This window comes from Bos taurus, chromosome 25 (genome assembly GCF_002263795.3).
Source record: "Bos taurus isolate L1 Dominette 01449 registration number 42190680 breed Hereford chromosome 25, ARS-UCD2.0, whole genome shotgun sequence".
Lineage (NCBI taxonomy): Eukaryota > Metazoa > Chordata > Mammalia > Artiodactyla > Bovidae > Bos > Bos taurus.
In genome coordinates this window covers 3,679,605-3,705,540 of record NC_037352.1, presented here as the reverse complement: position 1 = coordinate 3,705,540, position 25,936 = coordinate 3,679,605, and the positions used below count along the sequence as shown (strand labels likewise).

The 25,936-nt window shown below is 48.2% G+C and overlaps 1 protein-coding gene across 7 annotated transcripts in view; it reads right to left on the bottom strand.

Annotated features, from left to right (window-relative positions):
• Positions 1-25,936, bottom strand: part of C25H16orf96 (chromosome 25 C16orf96 homolog) — a 59,541-nt gene that overhangs the window by 32,668 nt on the left and 937 nt on the right. For 3 of the 7 annotated variants that reach the window (XM_059881678.1, XM_059881679.1, XM_015460289.3), the window contains exon 1: positions 3,080-5,606. In XM_059881678.1, coding sequence (XP_059737661.1) covers positions 3,080-3,502 — 423 coding nt within the window. In that variant the 5' untranslated portion in view covers positions 3,503-5,606. Of the gene's footprint in view, positions 1-3,079; positions 5,610-14,723; positions 14,776-25,936 lie in introns of those variants that run through there. The other 4 variants (XM_059881680.1, XM_024985191.2, XM_059881677.1 and 1 more) reach the window with 4 other exon arrangements.

Genomic DNA, 25,936 nt, shown 5'->3' with positions numbered 1-25,936 from the left:
TGTGGTTAGTACAGTCACTCTGGCTCTCTTCTGGCCGTTACTTGTGTGCAATGTCTCTTTCTATCCTTTTATTTCCAACCTGTTTGTCTTTGAATCAAAGTGTGTCTCTTGGAGACAGCATATGGGTTAGATGATGTTTTTTTTTTTTTTCTTTCTTTTAACTGCTTCTGCCAACCCCTGCTTTTTGTGCATATGGTAAAACACACAAAGCAATTCTAAAGTGCACAATTTGGCAGCGTTCGGCACATTCACGAGTGTGTATGACCATCACCACTGTTTAGTGTTCCAGAACGTTTTCATCACCTCCAAAAGAAAGCCCGTTCCCACCAGGACTCAACCCCCAGCCCCTGGCAACCGCCACTTTCTGTCACTACGGACTGGCCTATTCTGGGCAGATTGCCTGTGAACAGAGTCATGCACAGCGCGGTCCTCTGTGCCCAGAGGCTCTCACTGAGCACGGGGATTTACGGTTCACACTGAGCCGCTTTGCCCTCATCTCATCAGGCCACCTTGGCCAGAACAGACATCCAGCTCTGTGCTGAGCAGTTCCCACGGTTTATCTTGCTTAATTGTTGTAACAATCTTGGAAGGAGGAAGCCACGGCCGCCCCTCACCCTTCCGGGTGATAAGTGGCAGGGCATCTCAGCGTCCACATTCCTATGCCTTCCGCTTGCCCACTCAGCACAGGCTGAGTCTGGCTCCCCGTTTTGTAACCCTGACCTCTCTGCACCTCCGTTTCCTCATGTGTAAGCTCAGGATAATGACAGCACCTGCCTCTTAAGAGTCGCTAAGAAGATTGACGGAGGAACAGATGTAGCGCCTGGCTCACCTGGCACGCAGTGAGCTCTTATTCTCAAGATCACTCCCCCGGGGATGGGCCCAGTCGGGGAGCTAGGGCGAAAGGGAAATGAGGAGAAGGGGCATGAGACCCAGAAAAGTCAGACTGGTGGACTCTGGCCTGTCCTCCTTGTGGCCCAGCGACTCTGGGTTCTAGGAAGGGAGTTAGGCTTGTCTGATATCTCTACAAAACCCTGGCACCGGGGCTCCCACCTTTCTCAGCTTAAACGTAAAGCCTGGTGGCCCCTGTGTGTGGATACCGTCTGGGGTGCCTGCTAGTCGAGGCAGCGGGAACAGGCCCCGGGGGGCTCTAATTCTTAGGCACCACCCTGCCTGTCCGGCTAGGAGTGGACGTCTGACCCCAGGTATGCTGTCTCATTCTCTTACCTAAAAATTATAATCAGAAAACCTGGAGACTGGTGGCTGGAAGCTGAGACGTGTTAAAGCCATATTCAAGATGTAGGTTGAAGTGAAGGCTTTCACCCTATCAGGCCCGCCCACCTACTTTCTTCCTTTTTTGCTGCTGCTGAGAAACCCCTGCGTCCTTCAAAGTATACACTCCTTTGTTTAGAAAAAGTCTCAACCCAAATGCCCGTCAACAGCTGAGTGGTTAAACCCGATGTTGTCTGTCCCTACAACAAAATACTATTCAGCCATAAAAGGGGGTGAAGCACAGACCCAGGCTACAATGTGGGTGAACCTGGGAAATCTGGTGCTCAGAGAGAGAAGCCAGACACAAAAGGCCACATATTGCACGATTCCATTTATGCAAAATGCCCAGATCTGGTAAATCTTCAGAGCCAGAGAGCAGGTGGGTCTTGTAGGGGGGTGGGGAAGAGACATGGACACAGGGTTCCTTTTGGAGCCACGGAAACAGTTTAGAAGGGGGCGGGGGTGGTGCTCATATTACATTATCAATGAGCCAAAATGCCACGTGGTTGTTCGCTTTATGCTACATGACTTGCACCTCAATTTAAAATAGAAGAGTGTTGGGGAGTTTCCTGGTGGTCCAGTGGCTAAGACTCCATGCTCCCTATGCAGGGGGCCCAGGTTCCATCTCTGGGTTACAGGGGACTAGATCCCACATGCCGCAACTAAGACCCGAGCTGCCAAACAAATAAAAATATTTTAAAAATAAAAATAAATTTAAACACAAGAGAGTTAACCTAAGACGTCGTGAAATGGTCCCTCCGTGTGATGGATGTCCTCTGGCACCCCCGCACACCCATCCTCTGCCCCCACTCAGTGCCCCCAGGAGCTGCCAGCAAGCTGTGCCCTCCACACCCCGGGGTGCTCTGACTTCTGGCCCTGCTGTGTGGCCATGGGAGGAAGGCAGGAGAGAGGAGCCAGGGTATTTATTCCCCAAGATCCAACTCTTCCCTGAGGCTACAGCTCCAGATGGATAACTGTGCGGCGTGGGGGGCAGGCGAGCGAGTGGTCCAAGGTGGGTCCTGAAACAGGAGGCCTCGGCTCACTGCCTGTTCCACCGTCACGGGCTCTGCACCCTCAGCCAATCCATGAACGTTTCTGGCTATCAGTTTCCTCGCCTGTAGGTCCTATGCTTCCCAGGGGGCTCAGATGGTAAAGAATCCGCCAGTGATTCAGGAGACCAGGGTTTGATCCCTGGGTTGGGAAGATCCCCAGAGAAGGAAATGGCAACCCACTCCAGTATTCTTGCCTGGAAAATCCTGTGGACAGAGGAGCCTGGGGGCTACAGTCCATGGGGTCGCAAAGAGTCAGATATGACTAAGCAACTAACACTTTAGTTTCTTCACCTGCAGATCTTATAGGTCTTCGATTATTATTTTTTTTCCACTGATGTGAGATTCACATAACATACCATTTGAAAGTGTATGGTTCAGTGAATGCATTTAGGGCATTCACAATGCAGTACAAACGCCAGCTCTATGTGGTTCCAAAACCTCATTATCACCCCCAAAAGGAAGCCCCGTAACCACTAGGCAGTTCCTCCCACCCCTGCTCCCTCCAGCCCCTGGCAGCCACTCATCAGCTTTCTGTCTCTGTGTATGCGCCCCCTCCAGACACTGTGGCCTTCTTACTGATGAAGGATGCAAACCTGGCCACTCAAGTTGCAAACTCAAGGTTCCACCTGAGACCAAAGCCGAATCCCTCCCCGTTTAAGGGAAGGGCCTCTCATCGGGGGTGATGGGGGGCGGGCAGGGCTGAACGCCGGGCAGGAGAGTCAAGGTGAAGGGCCGTGTCTGGAGGCTGGGTGGCTTACCTTGGCCACAGCCTCCTCGTTGCCCTCCACCTTCTTCCGGAGCCTGATCAGGTTCCACAGCTCCTGGGCGGGCTGCCTGGTGCCCTGGCTGCTCTCCACCAGCTGGGCAGTGGACGGCATGTCCCTCAGCGCGGCCAGCTGGCTCTCCAGCATGTCCACGCGGCTCACCAGGTGGTCGAAGATGTTGCCGAGCCTCTTCAGGGGGCTGAGGGTGGGTTGGGCGTCCCCTTCCCGTGACGGGAATGTGACTGACACAGAGGCTTGGAGGAAGTCCTCATCCCCTGAAAGGTCCTTCTCGAGCTCCGCCATGTGGATGTGCTCCAGGATGCCATGGAGCAGGAAGTGCAGGGCCTTGAAGTTCACCACCCCGCACTGCGGGATGGCGATGTTGACCAGCTCCGAGAACTTGAGTGAGAAGCTCATTTTGCTAGGGTCATGGGCTGGCCCCAGCCGGCCTTCTGGGCATGCATGGGGACAAATGGTGGCTTTCAGTGGGCCCTTGGGTGGCACGGACAGGTACTCAGGCTCCTGGGGAGCCTGCAAGTCACAGTGGTCAGGGAGAGAATGGCTTCTGCCCTGGTCGGAGCTCAGATCACTTTCCAGTTGCTAGGACACCAGAGAACGTGGGCGAATGGGTGAGCTTCCGAGAGCCTAGGGTGGGCAGAGTAGCTGCTCAGTTAGTCACTGAGGAATGTTCCGACAGACCCATGGGCCGTCTTTTATAAATACGCTGTGCATGCTGAGTCGCTTGGGGCTTCTCTCCAGTTGAGATACGGAGGTTTGGTAGTTGTGGCGGGCAGGCTTAGTTGCCCTTGTGGCATGTGGGATCTCGGTTCCCTGACCCGGGATGGAACCTGTGTCCCCTGCTTTTGGAGGCAGATTCTTAACCACTGGACCTCCAGGGAAGTCCCCAGGCTGACTTAATTCAAGTCCTTCAGTTATGTAAGAGCCGATGACCCCTTCTGGGAAGCAGGCAGAGGGGTGACAGAGAAGCAACTCACTTCTCGGAAGCCTCTAGAATCAGGGCTCCTCCTTGGAGTTAGGAAACCCTAGGTTCCTGCTCTGGGAGCCCAACAAACTGAGTAAATGTCAGTTCACTAGCAGATACCGAAGCAAGCCCTGAATTTCTCCTTGTGTAACTGAAGAGAATTCATGTTGGAGCAGACACTTTTTGTAGCATCAATGTAAATTTCACATAAACCATCGATCAAGTATGCAGTTCATGACGGGCCTCCAAAAAAGTCAATAGAGTCTCTAGGGAAAGACCAGCCTCACTCTGGGGTGGTTTTCATGGTCTGGGTTTGGCAATCAAGGTCTCTATCTTCAGGATCTGGTACTAGAACCAACAGCCCATTTTGTTTCTGACAACCACTTGCGTTGTGGCGGGTGATGTCCGCTGTCCAAAGCCTGAAGTGCAGGGCCTGCTCAGTGAGAGGACTGGACAGCTCACGTGTACAAAAGCAGGAGGTCTAACCACACACAGTCCAGCTAATGACCTCCTGCCCCGCATGCTTCTCTCTAGGTACTGAGATGAGCATCCTGGGGTTCACTTCAGCCACCCTCAGCTACAAGGGGGTGCAAAAGAGGAGAGAGGCAGCTTGGACGGGGAACTGGCCCTGCTAGGCGGGAGTTCACTCCTGTGATGGTAACTTCCCAGGAGCCCTGACTGACAAGGCTGCTGTGCCCCGTGATAAGCTCAAGACCCAACAAGACCAGTCCCGGTCATGCCTGAACTCAGACAAGAACAGAAAGTCGTCCAAACTACAAACATGACCATGTGTAACAGCGGCCTCCCGGTCCCAACCCGAGGGAGGCCTCCTCCCTCTATGGCAGGAGCCACACGCCCTTAAGCCAGGGGCCGCTCCACTGAACCTCTCCTCACAGGGCCGGCCTCGCCCAGCCCACCGGACCTTCCCCCCCTCCACCCACTGCATAAACAGGCAGGCAGGAGCTGCACTCTGGGGACTCCAGCTCCCAGGCCACCTCATCAGTGACCCTTGAAGCCAGCATCGGGCTGAGCCCATGGCGCCTGCCACCTCAGACGGAGGTCCCAGTAATGGTGGGTTCAGCTGCCTCCGAGTGGCCACCACAATATCTGGCTGGTACTTCTTCAGACCTGGCCTCTTTTTGGTGCAGCACCTTTCTGCTCAGGGTGTAATACCCACCAGGCTTGAGCCACCCCAGCAGCCCTGCTCAGCCATTGGTTGGTGCTGCAGTGGGCCCCTCCCCCAAGTAAGCTACCCGATATTGAGCGACTGTCCACCAGCAGCCATTAGTGGTCCTGCTCAGCCACTGGTCGGTGCCACAGTGGGCCCCACCCCCTCCTGTATAAACAGGAGCCGGATTTCCACTGAGGGAAGATGGTGTTTTTGAGACACCAGTCTGCCATCTTCTCAGTCTGCTGCATGTGCTCATTCGCTCAGTTGTGTCCAATGCTTTGCAACCCTATGGGCTGTAGCCCATCAGGCTCCTCTGTCCATGGGATTCTCTAAGGCAAGAACACTGGAGTGGGTTGCCATGCCCTCCTCCAGCATCTTCGCGACCCAGGGATCAAACCTGCATCTCTTATGTCTCCTGCATTGGCAGGCAGGTTCTATAGCACTGGCACCACCTGGGAAGGCCCTCTGTCTGCTAGGTTTCCAATTTAAGTCATCATTCCTTGTTCCAACAACTCAGCTCCCGATTTACTGAGCAGAAAGACCTTGGGCTCAGTAACAACCACACGGCCCCTGTCCTGGCTGAGCTGAGTGGCTACTTCTCAACCAGTTAGACCGTTAGACTGGCTTTGTCCCTCTAGCCTTCACAGTAAGACTGGTTAGAACACCAGTCACAGAACTCCTGCTTCCCAACCGCATCACAACACTCCCCACATCGCCCGACAAGGGCTGAGTCCCAGAACAAGTCCTTCTGCCTTAGCCCTCCTGTGAGATGCCCCAGGGGTCCCCACTGTGAGGTTAGACCAAGATTTCCATTTATTTTGGCCATGTGTGCAGCTGATGGGATCTCAGTCCTCCAACCAGGGATTGAACCTGGGCCATGGCAGTGAAAGCACCGAATCCTAACTGCTGGACCACCAGGGAACTCCCCGTAGACTAACAGTTCAGGTGCTAGTTACCTTGACATCCTTGGTCTCACAGGCTCCCTTGGTTTCCCCTGCTCTCATCAGACATATCTCCACTCAGCAGGAAAGCACCCCCTCACCGTGATAGATCCCCCTTGAGTCAGACCAGCTGCACTCCAGCCCACCCTCAACCTGAGGGTCCTCAATTCCCTACCAGCCCGTGAAATTATTCAGACAAGCCCACCTGAGAGTTCACCTGCCATAACTAAAACTCCTGTACTACAACTAAAGACCCTGCAAGCCACAATGGAGATCAAAGATCCTGCTGCAACTAAGACCTGGCACAGCCAAATAAATAATGAATATTGACAATAAAATAAAAATCATGTCATTCACCATAAAATTCCTAGAAGAGAACATGGGCAAAACATTCTCTGACATAAATCACAGCGATGTTTTCTTAGGTCAGTCTCCCAAAGCAATAGAAATAAAAACAAAAATATACAAATGGGACCTAATCAAACTTACAAACTTTTGCACAGTAAAGGAAACCATAAACAAAAGGAAAAGACAACCTATGGACTGGGAGAAAATATTTGAAAATAATGCAACCGACAATGGCTTAATTTCCAAAACATACAAATAGCTTACACAACTCAAGAACAAAAAACCAACCCAAGTGAAAAATGGGCAGAATACCTAAATAGACATTTTTCCAAAGAAGACGTACAAATGTCCACTAGGCACAATGAAAAGATGCTCAACATTGCTAATTATTAGAGAATTCTAAATTAAAACCACAATGAGGTACCACACTGGACAAAATGGCTAACGTCAAAAAGTCTACAAATAATAAATGAAGAGGGTGTGGAGAAAATAGAACTCTCATACACTGCTGGTGGGAATGTAAGCTGATACAGCCACTTGGCAAACAGTGCGGAGGTTCCTCAAAAAATGAAAAATAAAGTTGCCAAATGATCTAGCAATTCCGCTCCTGGGCATATATCTGGACAAAACTATAATCTGAAAAGATACATGCACCCCTATGTTCATAGCAACACTATTCACAACAGTCAAGACACGGAAACAGCCTAAATATCCACTGAAAGATGCATGGATGAACAGGCTGAGGTACATATATACAATGGAATATTACTCAGCCCCGAAAGAATGAAATAATGCCATTTGTAATAACATGGATGGATCTAGAGATTACTAAGTGAAGTAAGTTAAATACCATATGATATCATTCATACGTAGAATCTAAAATACGACACAATTGAACTTACTGACAAAACAGACAGACTCACAGACATAGGGAACAGACTGGTGGTTTTCGAAGAGGGTGGTGGCGGAGGGAAGGACTGGGCATTTGGGATTAGCAGATGCAAACTGCTCTATGTAGGATGGATAAACAAGTCCTACTGTAGAGCACAGGGAACTATACTCGACATCCTGTGATAAACCAGAATGGAAAAGAATACGAAAAAGAACACTGTGCATATGTATAACCGAATCACTTTGCTGTACTGCAGAAATCAGCACAACATTGTAGATCAACTATACATCAATAAAATGTTTTAAAAATCGTGTCATTTTTGGTCTGAAAATGTAACATTTGTTTTAAAAATGAAAGACTCAAAGACATGGCTGCTGGTGGGGAAGAGGCCACTTCACAGGGTGCTCTCAGCTTTCTGGAGGGTCTGCTGTCCCCAGGGACCCTACCCGAGAGGGACACTACCCTTAGGTCAGCAGATAGCCGCTGTGAGCTGGCACCACTCCGTTTTGGTGGCAGAACCCTAACTCAGACAATTTTGGTAAAGACTTCTCACTGAGACATTCTCTGAGTGGCTGGTCAGAGCCAGAAGCCAATCAATATGATGGGAATCAAACAGGAACATTTTTTTCCTCCCAAATAAATTGAGGTCAATGATTAAATCAGTTCTGTAAAGTTCTTCTGCTTTGCCCAGACAAACCATTTTTCTCACTGGATAAACAGACAAGAATGGTAACTAGTCTTATCTATAGTGTTCCTTTCTTCTCTTGCTCTGGAAAGAACCCAAAGGAGGAAAGACTTGGGTCACTGGTGGAGGATTAGAGCTTGTGATGAACGTCTGCACTTTCTGGCTGCCGGGTATCTGGACATTCTGCTTATTAGGGGTGGGGGGAAGGTGGGGGATCTCAGGACAGGTGCAGGCGAGCTGCCCCCTACTCAGAAGCTGAAGGTCTGGGACTTCCCTGGTGGCCTAGTGATTAGGATTCAGGGCTTTCACTGCCATGGCCCAGGTTCAGCCCCTGGTAAAAAAACTGAGATCCTGCAAGTCGCAGGGTGCAGCAAAAGAAAAAAAAAAGCTCTGGAGATTCCACTCCACCCACCGAGGTCTATTTTGTAGTTAGATGGGAGAAATCAACAAGGCAACTGCTGTCTCTGGTTCTGAATTTTGAGACCAATGTTTCATTTAATATTTACTTATTTTTTAAATTTTTTGCTGCACTGGGTGTTCATTGCTGCCCGCAGGCTTTCTCTAGTTGCTATGCCCTGGCTTCTCACTGCCTGTGGAGCACAGGCTCCAGGTGCTGTGGGCTTCAGTCGTTGCGGTACATGGGCTTAGTTGCCCCTCAGCATGTGGAATCTTCCTGGACCAGGGATTGAACCCATGTCCCCTGCATTGGCAGGCAGATTCTTTCCCACTGGACCACCAGGGAAGTCCACGATCCCAATGTTTTAAAAAACCTCTTTCAATGTAAATCGGCTCCGGCCTAACCCACAGGAAGCTGTGGGCTAAGCACTGATCTGGGATGGTCTGTGGGATTGCAGTGACTCTGCCCCTCCTAACCACGTTGGGAGGCCACTCACCTCCCTGAGCCTCAGCTTTTTCATCTCCTCCTCGTCTCACCAGGATGAAGGGCCAATGGACAGGGAAAGGGATTCTGTTCAGGGACACTGCACTGTAGGTGAAGGTCCAGTGGCTGGGTCACCGGGTAATGGCAGGCTGAGCTTCCTCGCCAGGCTGTCTGGGGTGGCATCTTGGCCAGGCCCAGCTTCCTGGTTCTCATTCAAGGTGGGTTCCCAGCCAGGAACATAGGTTCATAAGTGACCGTGACCTTCCAATCAAACCTTTTTCTGCTTACGTAATGTGAGTCAGTTTCTGTTGCTTGCAACTAAGAACCTCCAACTGGTCTGAAGTGCTCATTTGTGAGGCTGGCTGAACATAAGGAAACTACAAGTGGAACCTGGTGGTGAGGGGCAGCTGGGTGTCCAGGGGAGGCCACAGCCGATCCGAGTCTGCACTTGCTGGGTCTCAGGATGCCCTGATGCAGAAAAGCGTGTCGAGCGGGGAGCAGGGGCTGCAGGGTCCACATATCTGCCTGGGGGAGGTAAAATATGAGTGCACATTTGTGCACTGGGGCTTGGACAAGGCACAGTCCAGCTCTCTTAGCAATACCGCAGAGAGGCTTCCCAGGATGTGAGGGAGGAGCCCAGAGGCCTTCCAGATGCAATCCCCTCCCTGCACCCTGCCAACCATCCAGCTCACACCCTTCATCAAGCCCTGCTGACGTTCCTTCCTCAATATCTCCCAGTTCCATCCACTTCCCTCCTTGTCCGTGGCCAGCCCTGCAGTCCTGTGCTTAGGACAAAGACCAAAGCACTTGACACAGTCCCCTCGACCTCCAGGATCCCATGCCTGATGATCTGAGGTGGAGCTGAAGTAATAATGACAGAAATAAAGTGTAAAATAAATGTAATGCTTGAATTAGCCCCAAACCATCCCTGACCTACTACCCCGTCCATGGAAATATTGTCTTCCATGAAACTGGTCCCTGGTGCTAAAAAGGTTGGGGACCACTGGTCCACAGGGTTCAAGGCTGGATTCAAGCCTCTTTTCTTTTTTGCCACACCACGTGGCATGAGGGATCTTAGTCCCCCGACCAGGGATCGAACCTGTACCCCCTGCAGTAGAAGCGTGGTTAGTCCTAATCACTAAACCACCAGGGAGTTCTCCCTACGCTTACCTCTTTGGCCTCCACACATAGCAGCTCTCTCTGTTCTCTGATTACAGCACATTAATTTTTTCTTTTTTTTTCAATTGTGATAAAATACACATAACATTAAACTTAGCATTTTAAGTACACAGTTCCCTGGTGGCTCAGCTGGTAAAGAATCCCCCTGCAATGTGGGAGACCTGGGTTCAATCCCTGGGTTGGGAAGATCCCCTGGAGAAGGGAACGGCTATGCGCTCCAGTATTCTTGCCTGGAGAATTCCACGGACTGTATCGTCCATGGGGTCGCAAAGAGTTCGACACGACTGAACGACTTTCACTTTCAGTGGCATTAAGTACCTTCACACTGTCGTGTGACCATCGTTTCCAACATCAGTCTCTAGAACTTTTCTCGTCCTCCCAAATGTAACTCTACCCCCAGTAAACAATCAAGTAACTCCTCATCTTTTCTTCTCAAGGCCCTGGCAACTACCCTTTTACTTGCTGTATCTGTCAGTCTGAGCAATCGAGGTACTTCATACAGTATCTGTTCTTTTGTCACTGGCTTATTTCACTGAGCATAATAAAGTCCTCAAGGTTTATCCAGACGGGTAGCATGTGTCAGAATTTCCTTCCTTCTTTTTAAAAAATTAATGAATGAATGAATTTCTGGCTGTGCTGGGTCTGTGTTGCTTCACAAGCTTTGCTCTAGCTGTGGCGAGCAGGGGCGGCTCCCTGTCGCCATGGGATGCGGGCTTCTCACTGGGGTGGCTTCTCTTGTTGTGGAGCACGGGCTCTGGGACCCGCGGGCTTCAGCAGTTGAGGCACGTGGGCCCAGAAGTTGTGGCTCGAGGGCTCTAGAACACGGGCTCGATAGTTGTGGTGCACAGGCTGAGTTGCTCTGTGGCATTTGGGGTCTTCTTGGATCAGGGATCGAACCTGTATTTCCTGCATTGGCAGGTGGATTCTTTACCACGGAGCCACCAGGGAACACCCTCCTTCCTTCTTAAGGCTGAATAATATTCCACCGTATATGTAAGCCACACATTGCTTATCCACCCATCCCCTGATGGACAACAGACACTTGGGCTGTTTTCATATTTTGGCTATAGTGATTAATGCTTCTGTGACCATCGGTGTATTTGAAATACCTGTTTAAGTTTCTGCTTTCACTTCTCCTGGGTATATACCCAAAAATGGAGGTGCTGAGTCATATAGTAATTGCACGGCTAATTTTTTGAGGAACTGCCATACTGTGGTGCATCATCTTACATCCCCAGCAGAAATACACAAAGGTTCTGATTTCTCTGCATCCACACCACAACGTGCCATTTTCTGCTTTTCTGTTTATAACCATTCTAGTGCTGCTGCTGCTGAGTCGCTTCAGTCATCCCCGACTCTTTGCGACCCCATGGACTGCAGCCTGCCAGGCTCCTCTCTCCATGGGGTTCTCTAGGCAGGAATACTGGAGTGGGTTGTCATGCTTTCCCTCCAGGGCATGTTCCCAACCCAGGGATCGAAAGTGCATCTCCTGTGTCTCCTGCGTTGGCAGGCGGGTTCTTTACCACTAGAGCCACCTGGGAAGCCCAGCCATTCTGATACATGAGAGGTAATATCTCATCGCAGTTTTGACTTTGTATTTCCCTAATGAGCAAACTCAGGGAGACAGTGAAGGACAGAGAAGCCTGGCAGTGCTGCTATTCATGGGGTCTGAGAGAGTCAGACAGGACTTGGCTACTGAACAACAACAATTAGGGATGTTGAGCATCTTTCCACATGCATGTTGTTAGCCATCTGTATGTCTTCTTTTATAATATTTTTATTTATTTGGCTCAGTGGGTCTTAGTTGGGGGACTTTAGCTGTTTGTTGTGTCACGCGGGATCTTTCCAGCACCACAGACTCTCTAGTTCCGGTGCAAGGGCTCAGTAGTTGTGGTGCATGGCTTAGTTGCTCGGCAGCCTGTGGGATCTTCCTGGGCCAGGGATCAAACCTTTGTCCCCTGCATTGGCAGGCGGACTCCAAACACTGGAAAAGAAACTGAAACTGAAGTTGCTCAGTCGTGTCTGACTCTTCGCGACCCCTTAGTCTGTAGCCTACCAGGCTCCTCCATCCATGGGATTCTCCAGGCAAGAGTACTGGAGTGGGTTGCCATTTCTTCCTTCTAGTAAAACCAGCTCTTGTCCCCTTTAATCAAGCATCAGTAATTTGCTGTTATCTTCTTAAGGCTTCTATTCTTGCTCTCCCAACTCTCTGCATTGCCAGAGACCAAACCTTTGAGGAGAGGGACTGGGACACAGTGTGATAGAGGAGCCACTGGATCAGAAGGTTGGCAATCAGAGGACTGAACTCGAGATCTGCCCTGTGAGCTTCCCTGGTCATAAAAATGAGCAGTCACTTCCTTGCACCAGGGCCTGTTCTCTGTGTCTTAGCCTGGGATCAACACAGGGGATGAATCAGGGAGTCAGATGGCCGGGTGAACTTGGGTAAGCCTTTAACTTCCCCCTGGGTTTGAGCCTTGGTTTCCTCATCCGTCCAGTGGATGGGGCTGGGGCTGGGCAGTGGAACAGCAATATAAAAGAAGGGTTACTAAAGGAATCAAATGGTATTTATTAAATGCCTAGCATGGTTTTCAACAAATGGCCAGCTAGCTATTCGACAGATAAAGAAACTGAGGCCCAGAGCGCTAGTGGTAAAGAGTTTGCCTGCCAGTTCAAGAGACATAAGAGATGTGGGTTCGATCCCTGGGTCGGGAAGATCCCCTGGAGGAGGAAATGGCAATTTGCTCCATATTCTTGTCTGGGAAGTTCCATGGGCAGAGGAGCCTGATGGGATACAGTCCATGGGGTGGCAAAGAGTGGGACACGACTGAGCACACACACACACCCACTACCAGAGTAGACAGGTGGGTGCTTGCTAAACTGGATGACAGATGCAAAGCGGATGACATGTGAAAAAGAGCTGTTAGCTCCCATGGGCCATACTAATGACAGAAATGTAACAAAATAGATGTTAACATTGAAATCATTCATGTGTCCATTTAGGATCTTTAGCATTTAGATTCGAAGGTCTGGCAATACCAAGTGTTCTCGAGGATATGACCAGCAGAACCCTGATGCTCTGGGGGAGTGTACGTTGGCAGAAGGACTTTGGGAAACCTTGTGCCAGGATCTACAAAGCTGAACAAAGGAGCACCCTATGACCCAGCCTCTCCCCTTCACTGGGCACCTGACAGAATTATGCTCATGCCATGCACTGGAAAGCTTGTGACAGCACTATGAGAATAGCCAAAAATTCCCACCTGGGAATTACCTGGATGCCCATGAGCAGCAAAACAGACAAACTTCGGTCTATTCACACAATGGACCATCACACGACTGTGAGAATGAACACGACAACTGTGTACAGCAATATGGATGACTCATGGGTGCAAGACTGAGCCAAAGAAGCCACAGTCAAGAGTTCATACTACATGAATCCATTCTATAAAAACTACAGAAAGGAAGAAAGCTAATCTTTGCTGCTACAAATCAGGAGCATGGTGACCCCAGGGTGACCTTGTGCTTGGAAGGGAGTGCAAGTCAGGTCGCTGGGAGGTGGGCCCATTGGCATGTTTGGTTTGTGGGAGTGCATCATGCTGCACCCTGTTCTTATCTGTGTCAAAGATCTGGGAACCTGCAACGATTCAAACAAATCAATCATCCAACAGTGTGGCTCCCGCAGGGGTGGCGGGTTCCCCTCCTGTCCTGTGCAAAGCGTGGGCCTGCGTCTGACGGCTTCCTCTCTCGCCCCTTTGTGCTGGCTCTCGTTACCTGTGGAGGGAGGCAAGGGTGCTGGGGGATCAGCCTAGAGCCATAGGAGCTGGCTCTGCCGGCCACTGGCTCCGAAACTCCGAGTACACCACCTCTCTGCTCAACTTAGGTAAACTCGCACAGGATCCTTACAAGTATGGAGGGAGGAATGTGCTAAAGAGCTTAGCCTGGGGACTTCCCTGGTGGTCTGGTGGCTAAGAATCCACCTTGCAATGCAAGGGACATCAGTTCGATCCCTGGTCTGGGAAGAACCCACATGCTGTGGAGCAACAAAACCAGTGTGCCACGACTACTCAGCCAGTGCTCCTGAGCCAGGAAGCTGCAGCCTGCATGCCTAGAGCCCACGCTCCACGACAAGAGAAGCCTGAGCACCACAACGAACAGTAGCCCCCCTTCCCCACAACTGGAGAAATTTTGTGCACGAAGACCCACCACAGCCAAAAAATTTACCAAAAAAATAAATACATCTTAAAAAAAAAAAAGACTCTGATCTTCCAAGGCAGGGGGCCCAGGTTCGATCCCTAGTCAGGCAACTAAGATCCCACAAGCCGTGTGTTGTGGCCAAAAGAGCTTAGCGTGGTACCTGGTGCAAAGGAAGTCCTCAGTGCTGTTAGTTGTGTCTCTCAGAATGATCACAAGATTGTGTTTGAGGCTTTCAAGCCAGTGTGCGTCAGCCTGGTGGGTGGAGGCCGGGTGGTAAGGAGGACGCGGAGGACTGTGGGAGGAGAGAGGCACCCACAGGGTCTCAGGCTCTGCTCCAACGAGCCGAACCCTCCAGGTAACCCTCCTTACCTGGAATGTTAGATTACACAGCTGTACTCAGTTCACTCCAGTTGCCTCCAACCTGTAACAGAAGATACAAAAACAGGCAACATGAATCTATTCATAGAAGCTGGACTGGAGGCTTCCTCCTGAGGGGTGACAGTGAGTGGACGAGGGCACAGGGAGGCTGCTGGGGAGAAAAGGTCACGCTCTGTGTCTTGAGTGAGGTCCGTGAAAATGCATCAAGCTCTATACTTAAGATGTTCACCTTTCCTTTGGGTCTCAGTGTCAGAATCGGGCTCAATTTTAGCTCTGGCCTAAGAGAACTAAACAAAGAAGGCCAAACACTACCCTGGCCCCCTTGTTCTATAATGCAGGCTCCAAGTCAGGAAGGACAGGCCACGGGAGGAAGCCACTTCCCCACGTGTGTCACCGTTTTGCCAGCAGAGGGCAGTAGTTCAGAGAGGATGGAAGCGCTCTGATTTTCCCCACTACGGGGTATTTTCTGCACAACCTGGGAAGCTGAGGAAAGTTATCTGGAATCCCATGGGCCACCCAGTTGAAGGCCTACAGGGGTTCGTCTAGAGGCAGGATGACCTAATGGCAGGGGCTGAAAGGCACCCGTGGCGGAAGGTGTGCTGGCCCTGAGGCACTCCAGCTGCCCCAGTTCAGTTCAGTCGCTCAGTTGTGTCCAACTCTTTGCAAACCCATGGATTACAGCACGCCAGGCTTCCCTGTCCATCACCAACTGCCGGGGATTACTCAAACTCATGTCCATCGAGTCGGTGATGCCATCCAACCATCTCATCCTCTGTTGTCCCCTTCTCCTCCTGCCTTCAATCTTTCTCAGCATCAGGGTCTTTTCAAATGAGTCAGTTCTTCACATGAAGTGGCCAAAGTATTGGAGTATCAGCTTCAGAATTATCCTTCCGATGAATATTCAGGACTGATTTCCTTTAGGATCCCAGCTGCCCCAGTTAGGGTAAAATCAGGACTAAAAGGGCGGATGGCTTCGAAGTTCAGGTATGTGGTCAGTGGCAGGTGGAGAAGAGGTAGATTTGGGTGTGTTAGGGAGGAGGGAGGGGTCTGCAGAAAGTGAATGCTCCCCAGGAGAGGGTGAGACAGGCAGATATCCTGCAGGACAGCTAATGACAGCTCTTGCCAATTCCTGGGATGGTCGGATGTAGCAACATGTTAATAATGAATAAATCTACAAGGTGAGTGTATCAGAGTTCATGATTCTCATCTTGTCACTTCTCTATGTATCTGAATTTTTTTCCTGGCTGAAAGCTTTTTTGCTGTTTATTGGTTTAAGTGATCCTGTCCTCATTGCTTTTTGTATATTTTTTAAAAAAATATTTATTTATTTGGCTGCACCAGATCTTAGTTGCACCATGCAAACTCTTTAGTTGAGGCACGTGGGATCTAGTTCCCTGACCAGGGACTGAACCCAGGCGCCCTGCACTGGGAGCACAGAATCTTAGCTGTTGGACCATCAGTGAAACCCTCTATTAGTTGATGGGTTGTTTCCACTCTTTTGCCTACAGTGAACATGAACGTTCATGCTATAAGTTTGAACAAATGCTATGGACATTAGTGTATGGGTTTTCGTGTGGACGTATTTTTCTTTTCTCTTGGGTATATTCTTAGGGGCATAATTGCAAGTAACCCTATATTTAATCTTTTGATGAACATTTGCCTTTAGTTTTAAGTCAGATACAATTCAATTGCCTCATTTATTCCTTGACTCCTTTAATAGCAAGGGGGAAATGCCAATTTCATTTTTGTGCATGAAGGAATGGAGGCCCAGGGCATTGTAAAGACAGCAGATACTAACACTTCCATTTGTATCGAGTGTCAGTAAGTGCCAAGATCCATGCAAAGTGGCCTAACTGCAGTAAGCCAGTCCATCCTCACAACAGCCCCACGAAGCTGGTCTTATATTCAATCCCATCTGTGGTTGGAAAAATTAAGTACTTTGAATGAGGCCACACAGCTATACAGTCCAAGACTTAAACCCAGTTCCGTCTTAATAAACTTAGGCTTTCAGTGGTGCTCAAGGTGAAAGCGAAAGTGTTAGTTGCTCAGTCATGTCAGACTCTGTGATGCTATGAATTGTAGCCCGCCAGGCTCCTCTGTCCATGGAATTCTCCAGGGAAGAATACTGGAGTGGGTTGCCATTTCCTTCTCCAGGGTATCTTCCCGACCCAGGGATCAAACCCGGGTCTCCCTCTGCTGTTTAGTGGACTCTGGAGCATCAGCAAATCCTCACCAGCCTCTGGCATAGTAAGGTTTGCCTGTACTCTTCTACTGCGCGGGACGCTCTGGACCACCCTTGACCTCCCTCCTCTCTGACCCTTCTCAGTCTCCACAATTCTTCCCTCTGGATCCATTCTAGAGCCCTCTCCCTTCCTAATGGGTCTTCCTGCCTCCAGTCTCTGCCCCTTCCTCACTGCCAGATGGTCTGTCCAAAGCACACATCTGGTCACATCACTCAGCTTTAAATCCTCACCATTCCCCACTACCACCAAACAGGATCAGTGCTACTTGCCATAGACGGGTCCAGAAGACCAGTCTTTCCTGACCAGAACCCTCCCATTTAATATCCTGTGAAGAACTGCTTGCATTTTTCCAGAGATTCTTGGCGTCACTTCTCTGGGACTTTGCAGAAGCAGTTCTCACTGCCTGAGTGCCCTTCCCCACTTCTTCCACCTGGGGATCTGTCACACATCTGTCAAATCCCAACTTCAATGTCTACCTCCTCTGAAGCTTTCTCCATTTGAGTGCTTCCTCCCTGACTTCGCAAAGCACTTGGTCTTGCAGTCTTCAACACAAACTACTATATTAGCCTCCCTAGCTGGACTGTGCACTTCAAGAACAGAGACTGGGCTTTATTCCATTCTGTGTATTTCCAGGCCTGGAACAAGATCTTGCTTGGTTGAATGAGTAAATGAATAAATGTTTGATATCTGCACTATCTCATACAATAGCTACAAGCTGCATGTGGCTATTGAGCCTATGAGATGCAGCTGAACCAATCTGAGATGTGTAAAATAAGTATAAAATACACTGGATTTTGAAGACTTGGTGTGAGAAAAATAAGAATGCAAAATATCTCACTGATAATTTTTTATGTTGATTAAATATTGAAACAATAACATTTTGCATTGTGTTGTGTGTGTGTGCTCAGTCATGTCCAACTCTTTGCAACCCTATGCACTGTAGCCCACCAGGCTCCTCTGTCCATAGAATTTCCCAGGCAAGAATACTATTTCCTCCTACTCCATGGGATCCTCCTGACCCAGGGATCGAATTTCTTGTGTCTCCTTCATTGGCAGGCGGATTCTTTACCACCGAGCCACCTGGGAAGCCCAATATTTTGCATATTAGGTTAAATAGAGTTAATCTCATCTGTTTCTTTTTACCTTTTAAACATAATTAGTAGAGACTTTAAAAACTACATGTGTGCTGGTCTCCCAACTTCCTAATTGCTTCTCGGTCTAAACCATGCTCCTCACAACAATCAGAATAATTTTTTTAAAAAGTCAATCAAATCATATGGAGTTGAGTCTCATTGTTAGTGGTATTTATGTTCTATAAAGCCGCTGCAACTTCCCAGCCATAAAAAGGAATGAAATAATGCCATTTGCAGAAACATGGAGAGACCTAGGGATGATCATATTAAGTAAGCTAGAAAAACAAATACCAGGGACTTCCCTGGTGGTCCAGTGGCTAGGACTCCCCACTCCCAATGCAGGGGGCCTGGGTTTGATCCCTGGTCAGGGAACTAGATCCTACATGTTACGATGAAGATCGAAGATCCCATATGCCACACAAGACCTGGCCAAATAAATTAATAAACATTTTTTTAAAAAAGAAAAACAAATATCATATGATATTACTTATATGTGGAATCTAAAATATGACACAAATTGGGAATTCCTTGGCAGTCCAGAGAATTAGGACTCCGTGCTTTCACTGCCAATGGTGTGTATTAAATCCCTGGTCAGTGAACTAAGATCCAGCAAGTTATGAGGAACAGCCATAAACAAAAAATTTAAACGTAAAATAAACATAGAAAACTCAAAGGCTCATGGTTACTAAAGGGGAAAGAGAGTAGGGAATATAAGTTAGGAAGTTGGGATTAGCAGAAACAAAGTACTATATATCAGTTCAGTTCAGTTCAGTTCAGTCACTCAGTCGTGTCCAACTCTTTGCGACCCCATGAATTGCAGCACGCCAGGCACCCTGTCCATCACCAACTCCCGGAGTTCACTCAGACTCACGTCCATGGAGTCAGTGATGCCATCCAGCCATCTCATCCTCTGTCGTCCCCTTTTCCTCCTGCCCCCAATCCCTCCCAGCATCCGAGTCTTTTCCAATGAGTCAACTCTTCGCATGAGATGGCCAAAGTACTGGAGTTTCAGCTTTAGCATCAGTCCTTCCAAAGAAATCCCAGGGCTGATCTCCTTCAGAATGGACTGGTTGGATCTCTTGCAGTCCAAGAGACTCTCAAGAGTCTTCTCCAACACCACAGTTCAAAAGTATCAATTCGTCGGCGCTCAGCTTTCTTCACAGTTCAACTCTCACATCCATACATGACTACTGGAAAAACCACAGCCTTGACTGGACAGACCTTTGTTGGCAAAATAATGTCTCTGCTTTTGAATATGCTATCTAGGTTGGTCATAACTTTCCTTCCAAGGAGGAAGCGTCTTTTAATTTCATGGCTGTGGAAAAATCTGAAAGAGATGGGAATACCAGAACACCTGATCTGCCTCTTGAGCAATCTGTGTGCAGGTCAGGAAGCAACAGTTAGAACTGGACATGGAACAACAGACTGGTTCCAAATAGGAAAAGGAGTTCATCAAGGCTGTATATTGTCATCCTGTTTATTTAACTTATATGCAGAATACATCATGAGAAACGCTGGACTGGAAGAAACACAAGCTGGAATCAAGATTGCCGGGAGAAATATCAATAACCTCAGATATGCAGATGACACCACTCTTATGGCAGAAAGTGAAGAGGAACTAAAAAGCCTCTTGATGAAAGTGAAAGTGGAGAGTGAAAAAGTTGGCTTAAAGCTCAACATTCAGAAAACGAAGATCATGGCATCCGGTCCCATCACTTCATGGGAAATAGATGGGGAAACAGTGGAAACAGTGTCAGACTTTATTTTTCTGGGCTCCAAAATCACTACAGATGGTGACTGCAGCCATGAAATTAAAAGACGCTTACTCCTTGGAAGGAAAGTTATGACCAACCTAGATAGCATATTCAAAAGCAGAGACATTACTTTGCCAACAAAAGTTCGTCTAGTCAAGGCTATGGTTTTTACTGTGGTCATGTATGGATGTGAGAGTTGGACTGTGAAGAAGGCTGAGTGCTGAAGAGTTGACGCTTTTGAACTGTGGTGTTCGAGAGGACTCTTGAGAGTCTCTTGGACTGCAAGGAGATCCAACCAGTCCATTCTGAAGGAGATCAGCCCTGGGATTTCTTTGGAAAGAATGATGCTGAAGCTGAAACTCCAGTACTTTGGCCACCTCATGCGAAGAGTTGACTCATTGGAAAAGACTCTGATGCTGGGAGGGATTGGGGGCAGGAGGAGAAGGGGACGACAGAGGATGAGATGGCTGGATTGCATCACTGACTCGATGGACCTGAGTCTGAGTGAACTCTGGGAGTTGGTGACGGACAGGGAGGCCTGGCGTGCTGCATTTCACAGGGTCTCAAAGAGTCAGACACGACTGAGCGACTGATCTGATCTGATCTGATCTGAATTTCATGGCTGCAGTCACCATCTGCAGTGATTTTGGAGCCCCAAAAAATAAAGTCTGACACTGTTTCCCCATCTATTTGCTATGAAGTGATGGGACCAATGCCATGATCTTTGTTTTCTGAATGTTGAGCTTTAGGCCAACTTTTTCACTCTCCTCTTTCACTTTCATCAAGAGGCTTTTTAGTTCCTCTTCACTTTCTACCATAAGGATGGTGTCATCTGCATATCTGAGGTTACTGATATTTCTCCTGGCAATCTTGATTCCAGGTTGTGCTTCTTCCAGCCCAGCGTTTCTCATGATGCATATAAGGTAAATAAGCAGGGTGACAATATAAGCCTTGACGTACTCCTTTTCCTACTTGAAACCAGTCTGTTGTTCCATGTCCAGTTCTAACTGTTGCTTCCTGACCTGCATATAGGTTTCTCAGGAGGCCAGTCAGGTGGTCTGGTATTCCAATCTCTTTCAGAATTTTCCACACTTTATTGTGATCCACACAGTCAAAGGCTTTGGCATAGTCAATAAAGCAGAAATACATGTTTTTCTGGAACTCTATTGCTTTTTCCATGATCCAGCGGATGTTGGCAATTTGATCTCTGGTTCCTCTGCCTTTTCTAAAACCAGCTTGAACATCTGGAAGTTCACGGTTCACATATTGCTGAAGCTTGGCTTGGAGAATTTTGAGCATTACTTTACTAGAGTGTGAGATGAGTGCAATTGTGCGGTAGTTTGAGCATTCTTTGGCATTGCCTTTCTTTGGGATTGGAATGAAAACTGACCTTTTCCAGTCCTGTGGCCACTGCTGAGTTTGCACATTTGCTGGCATATTTAGTGCAGCACTTTGACAGCATCATCTTTCAGGCTTTGAAATAGCTCAACTGGAATTCCATCACCTCCACTTGCTTTGTTCGTAGTGACGCTTTCTAAGGCCCACTTGACTTCACATTCCAGAATGTCTGGCTCTAGGTGAGTGATCACACCATCGTGATTATCTTGGTCATGAAGATCTTTTTTGTACAGTTCTGTGTATTCTTGCCAGCTCTTCTTAATATCTTCTGCTTCTGTTAGGTCCATACCATTTCTGTCCTTTATTGAGCCCATCTTTGAATGAAATGTTCCCTTGGTATCTCTAATTTTCTTGAAGAGATCTCTAGTCTTTCCCATTCTGTTGTTTTCCTCTATTTCTTTGCATTGATCGCTGAGGAAGGCTTTCTTATCTCTTCTTGCTCTTCTTTGGAACTCTGCATTCAGATGCTTATATCTTTCCTTTTTTCCTCTGCTTTCGCTTCTCTTCTTTTCACAGCTATTTGTGAGGCCTCCCCAGACAGCCATTTTGCTTTTTTGCATTTCTTTTCCTTGGGGATGATCTTGATCCCTGTCTCCTGTACAATGTCACGAACCTCATTCCATAGTTCATCAGGTACTCTATCAGATGTTGTCCCTTAAATCTATTTCTCACTTCCACTGTATAATCATAAGGGATTTGATTTAGGTCATACCTGAATGGTCTAGTGGTTTTCCCTACTTTCTTCAATTTAAGTCCGAATTTGGCAATAAGGAGCTCATGATCTGAGCCACAGTCAGCTCCCAGTCTTGTTTCTGCTAACTGTATAGAGCTTCTCCATCTTTGGCTGCAAAGAATATATTCAATCTGATTTCGGTGTTGACCATCTAGTGATGTCCATGTGTAGAGTCTTCTCTTGTGTTGTTGGAAGACGGTGTTTGCTATGACCAGTGTGTTCTCTTGGCAAAACTCTATTAGCCTTTGCCCTGCTTCATTCCGTATTCCAAGGCCAAATTTTTTTGCAGTCCAGTCCCCTATAATGAAAAGAACATCTTTTTGGGGTGTTAGTTCTAAAAGGTCTTGTAGGTCTTCATAGAACCATTCAACTTCAGCTTCTTCAGCGTTACTGGTTGGGGCACAGGCTTGGATTACTGTGATACTGAATGGTTTGCCTTGGAAACGAACAGAGACCATTCTGTCGTTTTTGAGATTGCATCCAAGTACTGCATTTTGGACTCTTCTGTGACCATGATGGCTACTCCATTTCTTCTAAGGGATTCCTGCCCACAGTAGTAGATATAATGGTCATCTGAGTTAAATTCACCCATTCCAGTCCATTTTAGTTCGCTGATTTCTAGAATGTTGATGTTCACTCTTGCCATCTCCTGTTTGACCACTTCCAATTTGCCTTGATTCATGGACCTGACATTCCAGGTTCCTATGCAATATTGCTCTTTACAGCATTGGACCTTGCCTCTATCACCAATCACACAGCTGGGTATTGTTTTTGCTTTGGCTCCATCCCTTCTTTATGGAGTTATTTCTCCACTGATCTCCAGTAGCATATTGGGCACCTACTGACCTGGGGAGTTCCTCTTTCATTATCCTATCATTTTGCCTTTTCATACTGTTCATGGGGTTCTCAAGGCAAGAACACTGAAGTGGTTTGCCATTCCCTTCTCCAGTGGACCACATTCAGTCAGACCTCTCCACCATGACCTGCCCATCTTGGGTGGCCCCACAGGGCATGGCTTAGTTTCACTGAGTTAGACAAGGCTGTGGTCCATGTTATTAGATTGACTAGTTTTCTGTGATTATGGTTTCAGTGTGTCTGCCCTCTGATGCCCTCTTGCAACACCTACTGTCTTACTTGGGTTTCTCTTACCTTGGACGTGGGGTATCTCTTCATGGCCACTCCAGTAAAGTGCAGCCGCGGACTCTTACCCTGGACGAGGGGTATCTTCTCACCGCCTCCCCTCCTGACCTTGAACGTGAGTAGCTCCTCTAGGCCCTCCCGCGCCTGTGCAGCCACCGCTCCTTGGACTGGGGTTACTCCTCTCGGCCACCGCCCCTGACCTCGGGCAAGGGGTAGCTCCTCCCAGCCGCCACCCCTGGCCTCGGGCGGAGGTAGCTCCTCCCAGCCGCAGCCCCTGACCTTGGACTCTGGGAAGCTCCTCTTGGCTGCTCCTGCGCTGTCGCAGCCTGGCACTCTCGGCCGCTGCCCCTGACCTTGGACGTGGGGTAGCTCCTCTGGGCCGCTACCCCTCGGGCATGGGGTCCTCCCGGCTTCTGCCCCTGACCTCGGACGTGGGTTAGCTCCTCTCGGCTGCGCTTGTGCGCCATCGCAGCCGCCCGCGATGACGCACAAGTACTACATATAAAACATATAAATAACAAGGTCCTATGGTATAGCACCAGAGAAGGCAATGGCACCCCACTCCAGTACTCTTGCCTGGAAAATCCCATGGACGGAGGAGCCTGGTAGGCTGCAGTCCATGGGGTCGCTAAGGGTCAGACATGACTGAGCGACTTCATTTTCACTTTTCACTTTCATGCATTGGAGAAGGAAATGGCAACCCACTCGTTTTCTTGTCTGGAGAATCCCAGGGACAGGGGAGCCTGGTAGGCTGCTGTCTGTGGGGTTGCACAGAGTCGGACACGACTGAAGCGACTTAGCAGCATGGTATAGCACAGGGAACTACATTCAATATCTTGTAGTAAACCATAATGGAAAAGAATATGAAAAAGAATATATTGTATAACTGAATCACTTCACTATACATCAGAAATGAAAACAACCTTGTAAATCAACTATACGTCAATTTTGTTAAAACGTGGTGGGAATTCCCTGGTGGTTCAGTGGTTAGGATCAGTGCTTTCTCTGCCAGGGTCCCGGTTCAATCCCTGGTCAGGGAACTAAGATTCTGCAAGCCATTCGGAGTGGGAAAAAAAAGAAAGCAGGAACATCATCTGGGTAAATTAAAAATGACCAAAGACTTACATATTAACAATAAACTATATCTAAATCCCTAATTACCTGATTAAGAAAAAAAGAAAATAAAAATTATTCTTAAAAAAGTCACTGTAAATACTGAAAGTGAATACAGTAAGTCCCCTACATATGAAAATTCAAGTTTTGAACTTTCAAAGATGTCAACGTGTGTTTGCATGTTCAGTCATGTACGTCAGTTCACGTGTCTCGCAAACACTGTCACGTGCCTGCATGCTCTACACGTGGCTGTGCTTTACTGTACAGTATAGCGCACAGTAGTACAGCAGCTTTATCTCAAGCCCAGGATGTCCCAAAGCAAGTGCAAAAGCAGCAGTGATGTAGCTGTTACTGCTAAGAAGCACCAAGTGATAACGATGGAAACAAAAGTGAAAATAATTGAGTGGAGCGACAGGAGGAAGAAGTAACTGAAGAACAGGCAAGGGTCATGATGCAGGAAATGGTATGGGGATTTTCTTATTTGAGGAAGCACTGTTCGGGTTTCAGGCACAGGAGCTGAACACAGAAAGGTACACAAAGGTTGCAGCAGTCATTCAGAATGCAATCCAGTGCTACCTGTCATCTATGATGACAAAAAAAGAGTTTCTACCCAGACATCACTGGATTGTTTTCTCAGGAGGGTAGATAGAATTGAATCCAGCAAGGAACCAGAACCTGTGCCATCTATGTCAGGTGTGAGTGAAACTGCAGCTTGTCCTCCATCTCCTATTGCTGATGACCCATCAGCTCTGCTATCTCCCACCCGCTTCCCTTCTCCAGTCAGTAACTCTTCTTGCCTGTTCACTCGATGCCGGCCCCTGTATGCCAGTGTTAAATAGTATACTATAGTGCTTCCCTGGTGGCTCAGAGGTTAAAGCGTCTGCCCGCAATGCGGGAGACCTGGGTGCGATCCCTAGGTCGGGCAGATCCCTGGGTCAGGCAGATCCCCTGGAGAAGGAAATGGCAACCCACTCCAGTATTCTTGCCTGGAGAATCCCATGGATGGAGGAGCCTGGTGGGCTACAGCCCATGAGGTCACAAAGAGTCGGACACGACTGAGCGACTTCACTTTCACAGTGCTTTTCAAACTACTTATCCTGTAAGATTAAAAATGTGTTTTGTGTTTTTCATCTATTATTTGTATGAAAGTATTATAAACCTATTAGAGTACAGTATTATATAGCCAATCGTGTCAGTTGGGTACCTAGGCTAACTTTGTTGGACTTAAGGAAAAAATTGGACTTACAAACTCATTCTCAGAATGGAACTTGTTTGTATGTAGGGGACTTATTGTACTGAACCACTGCTCCCAGGGAAATGCAGGGTAAGATACCTGTCAGCTATTTGTCATAATATTTGCATCAACTAATTAACACATAACCATGTTTTGAGTATTTCTGTTTAAAAATACTTTAATATATATTTCACTCAATAACATTGAACTCAAGTCCAACAACACTATAACTCATGTCTGCACAGCTGACCTAACGTAAGTATTTTTTGTGTAAGATCTTCTGGTACTCAGAAAAACTGAATGCACCAGTGCTCGGGGGCCATTTTAAACAGCAGAACCAATCAAAAGCATAAAAATGTGAATATGGCATTAAATATGCCCTCTAGAACTTCCCTGGAGAAGTCAATGGCAACCCACTCCAGTACTCTTGCCTGGAGGGTCCCATGGACGGAGAAG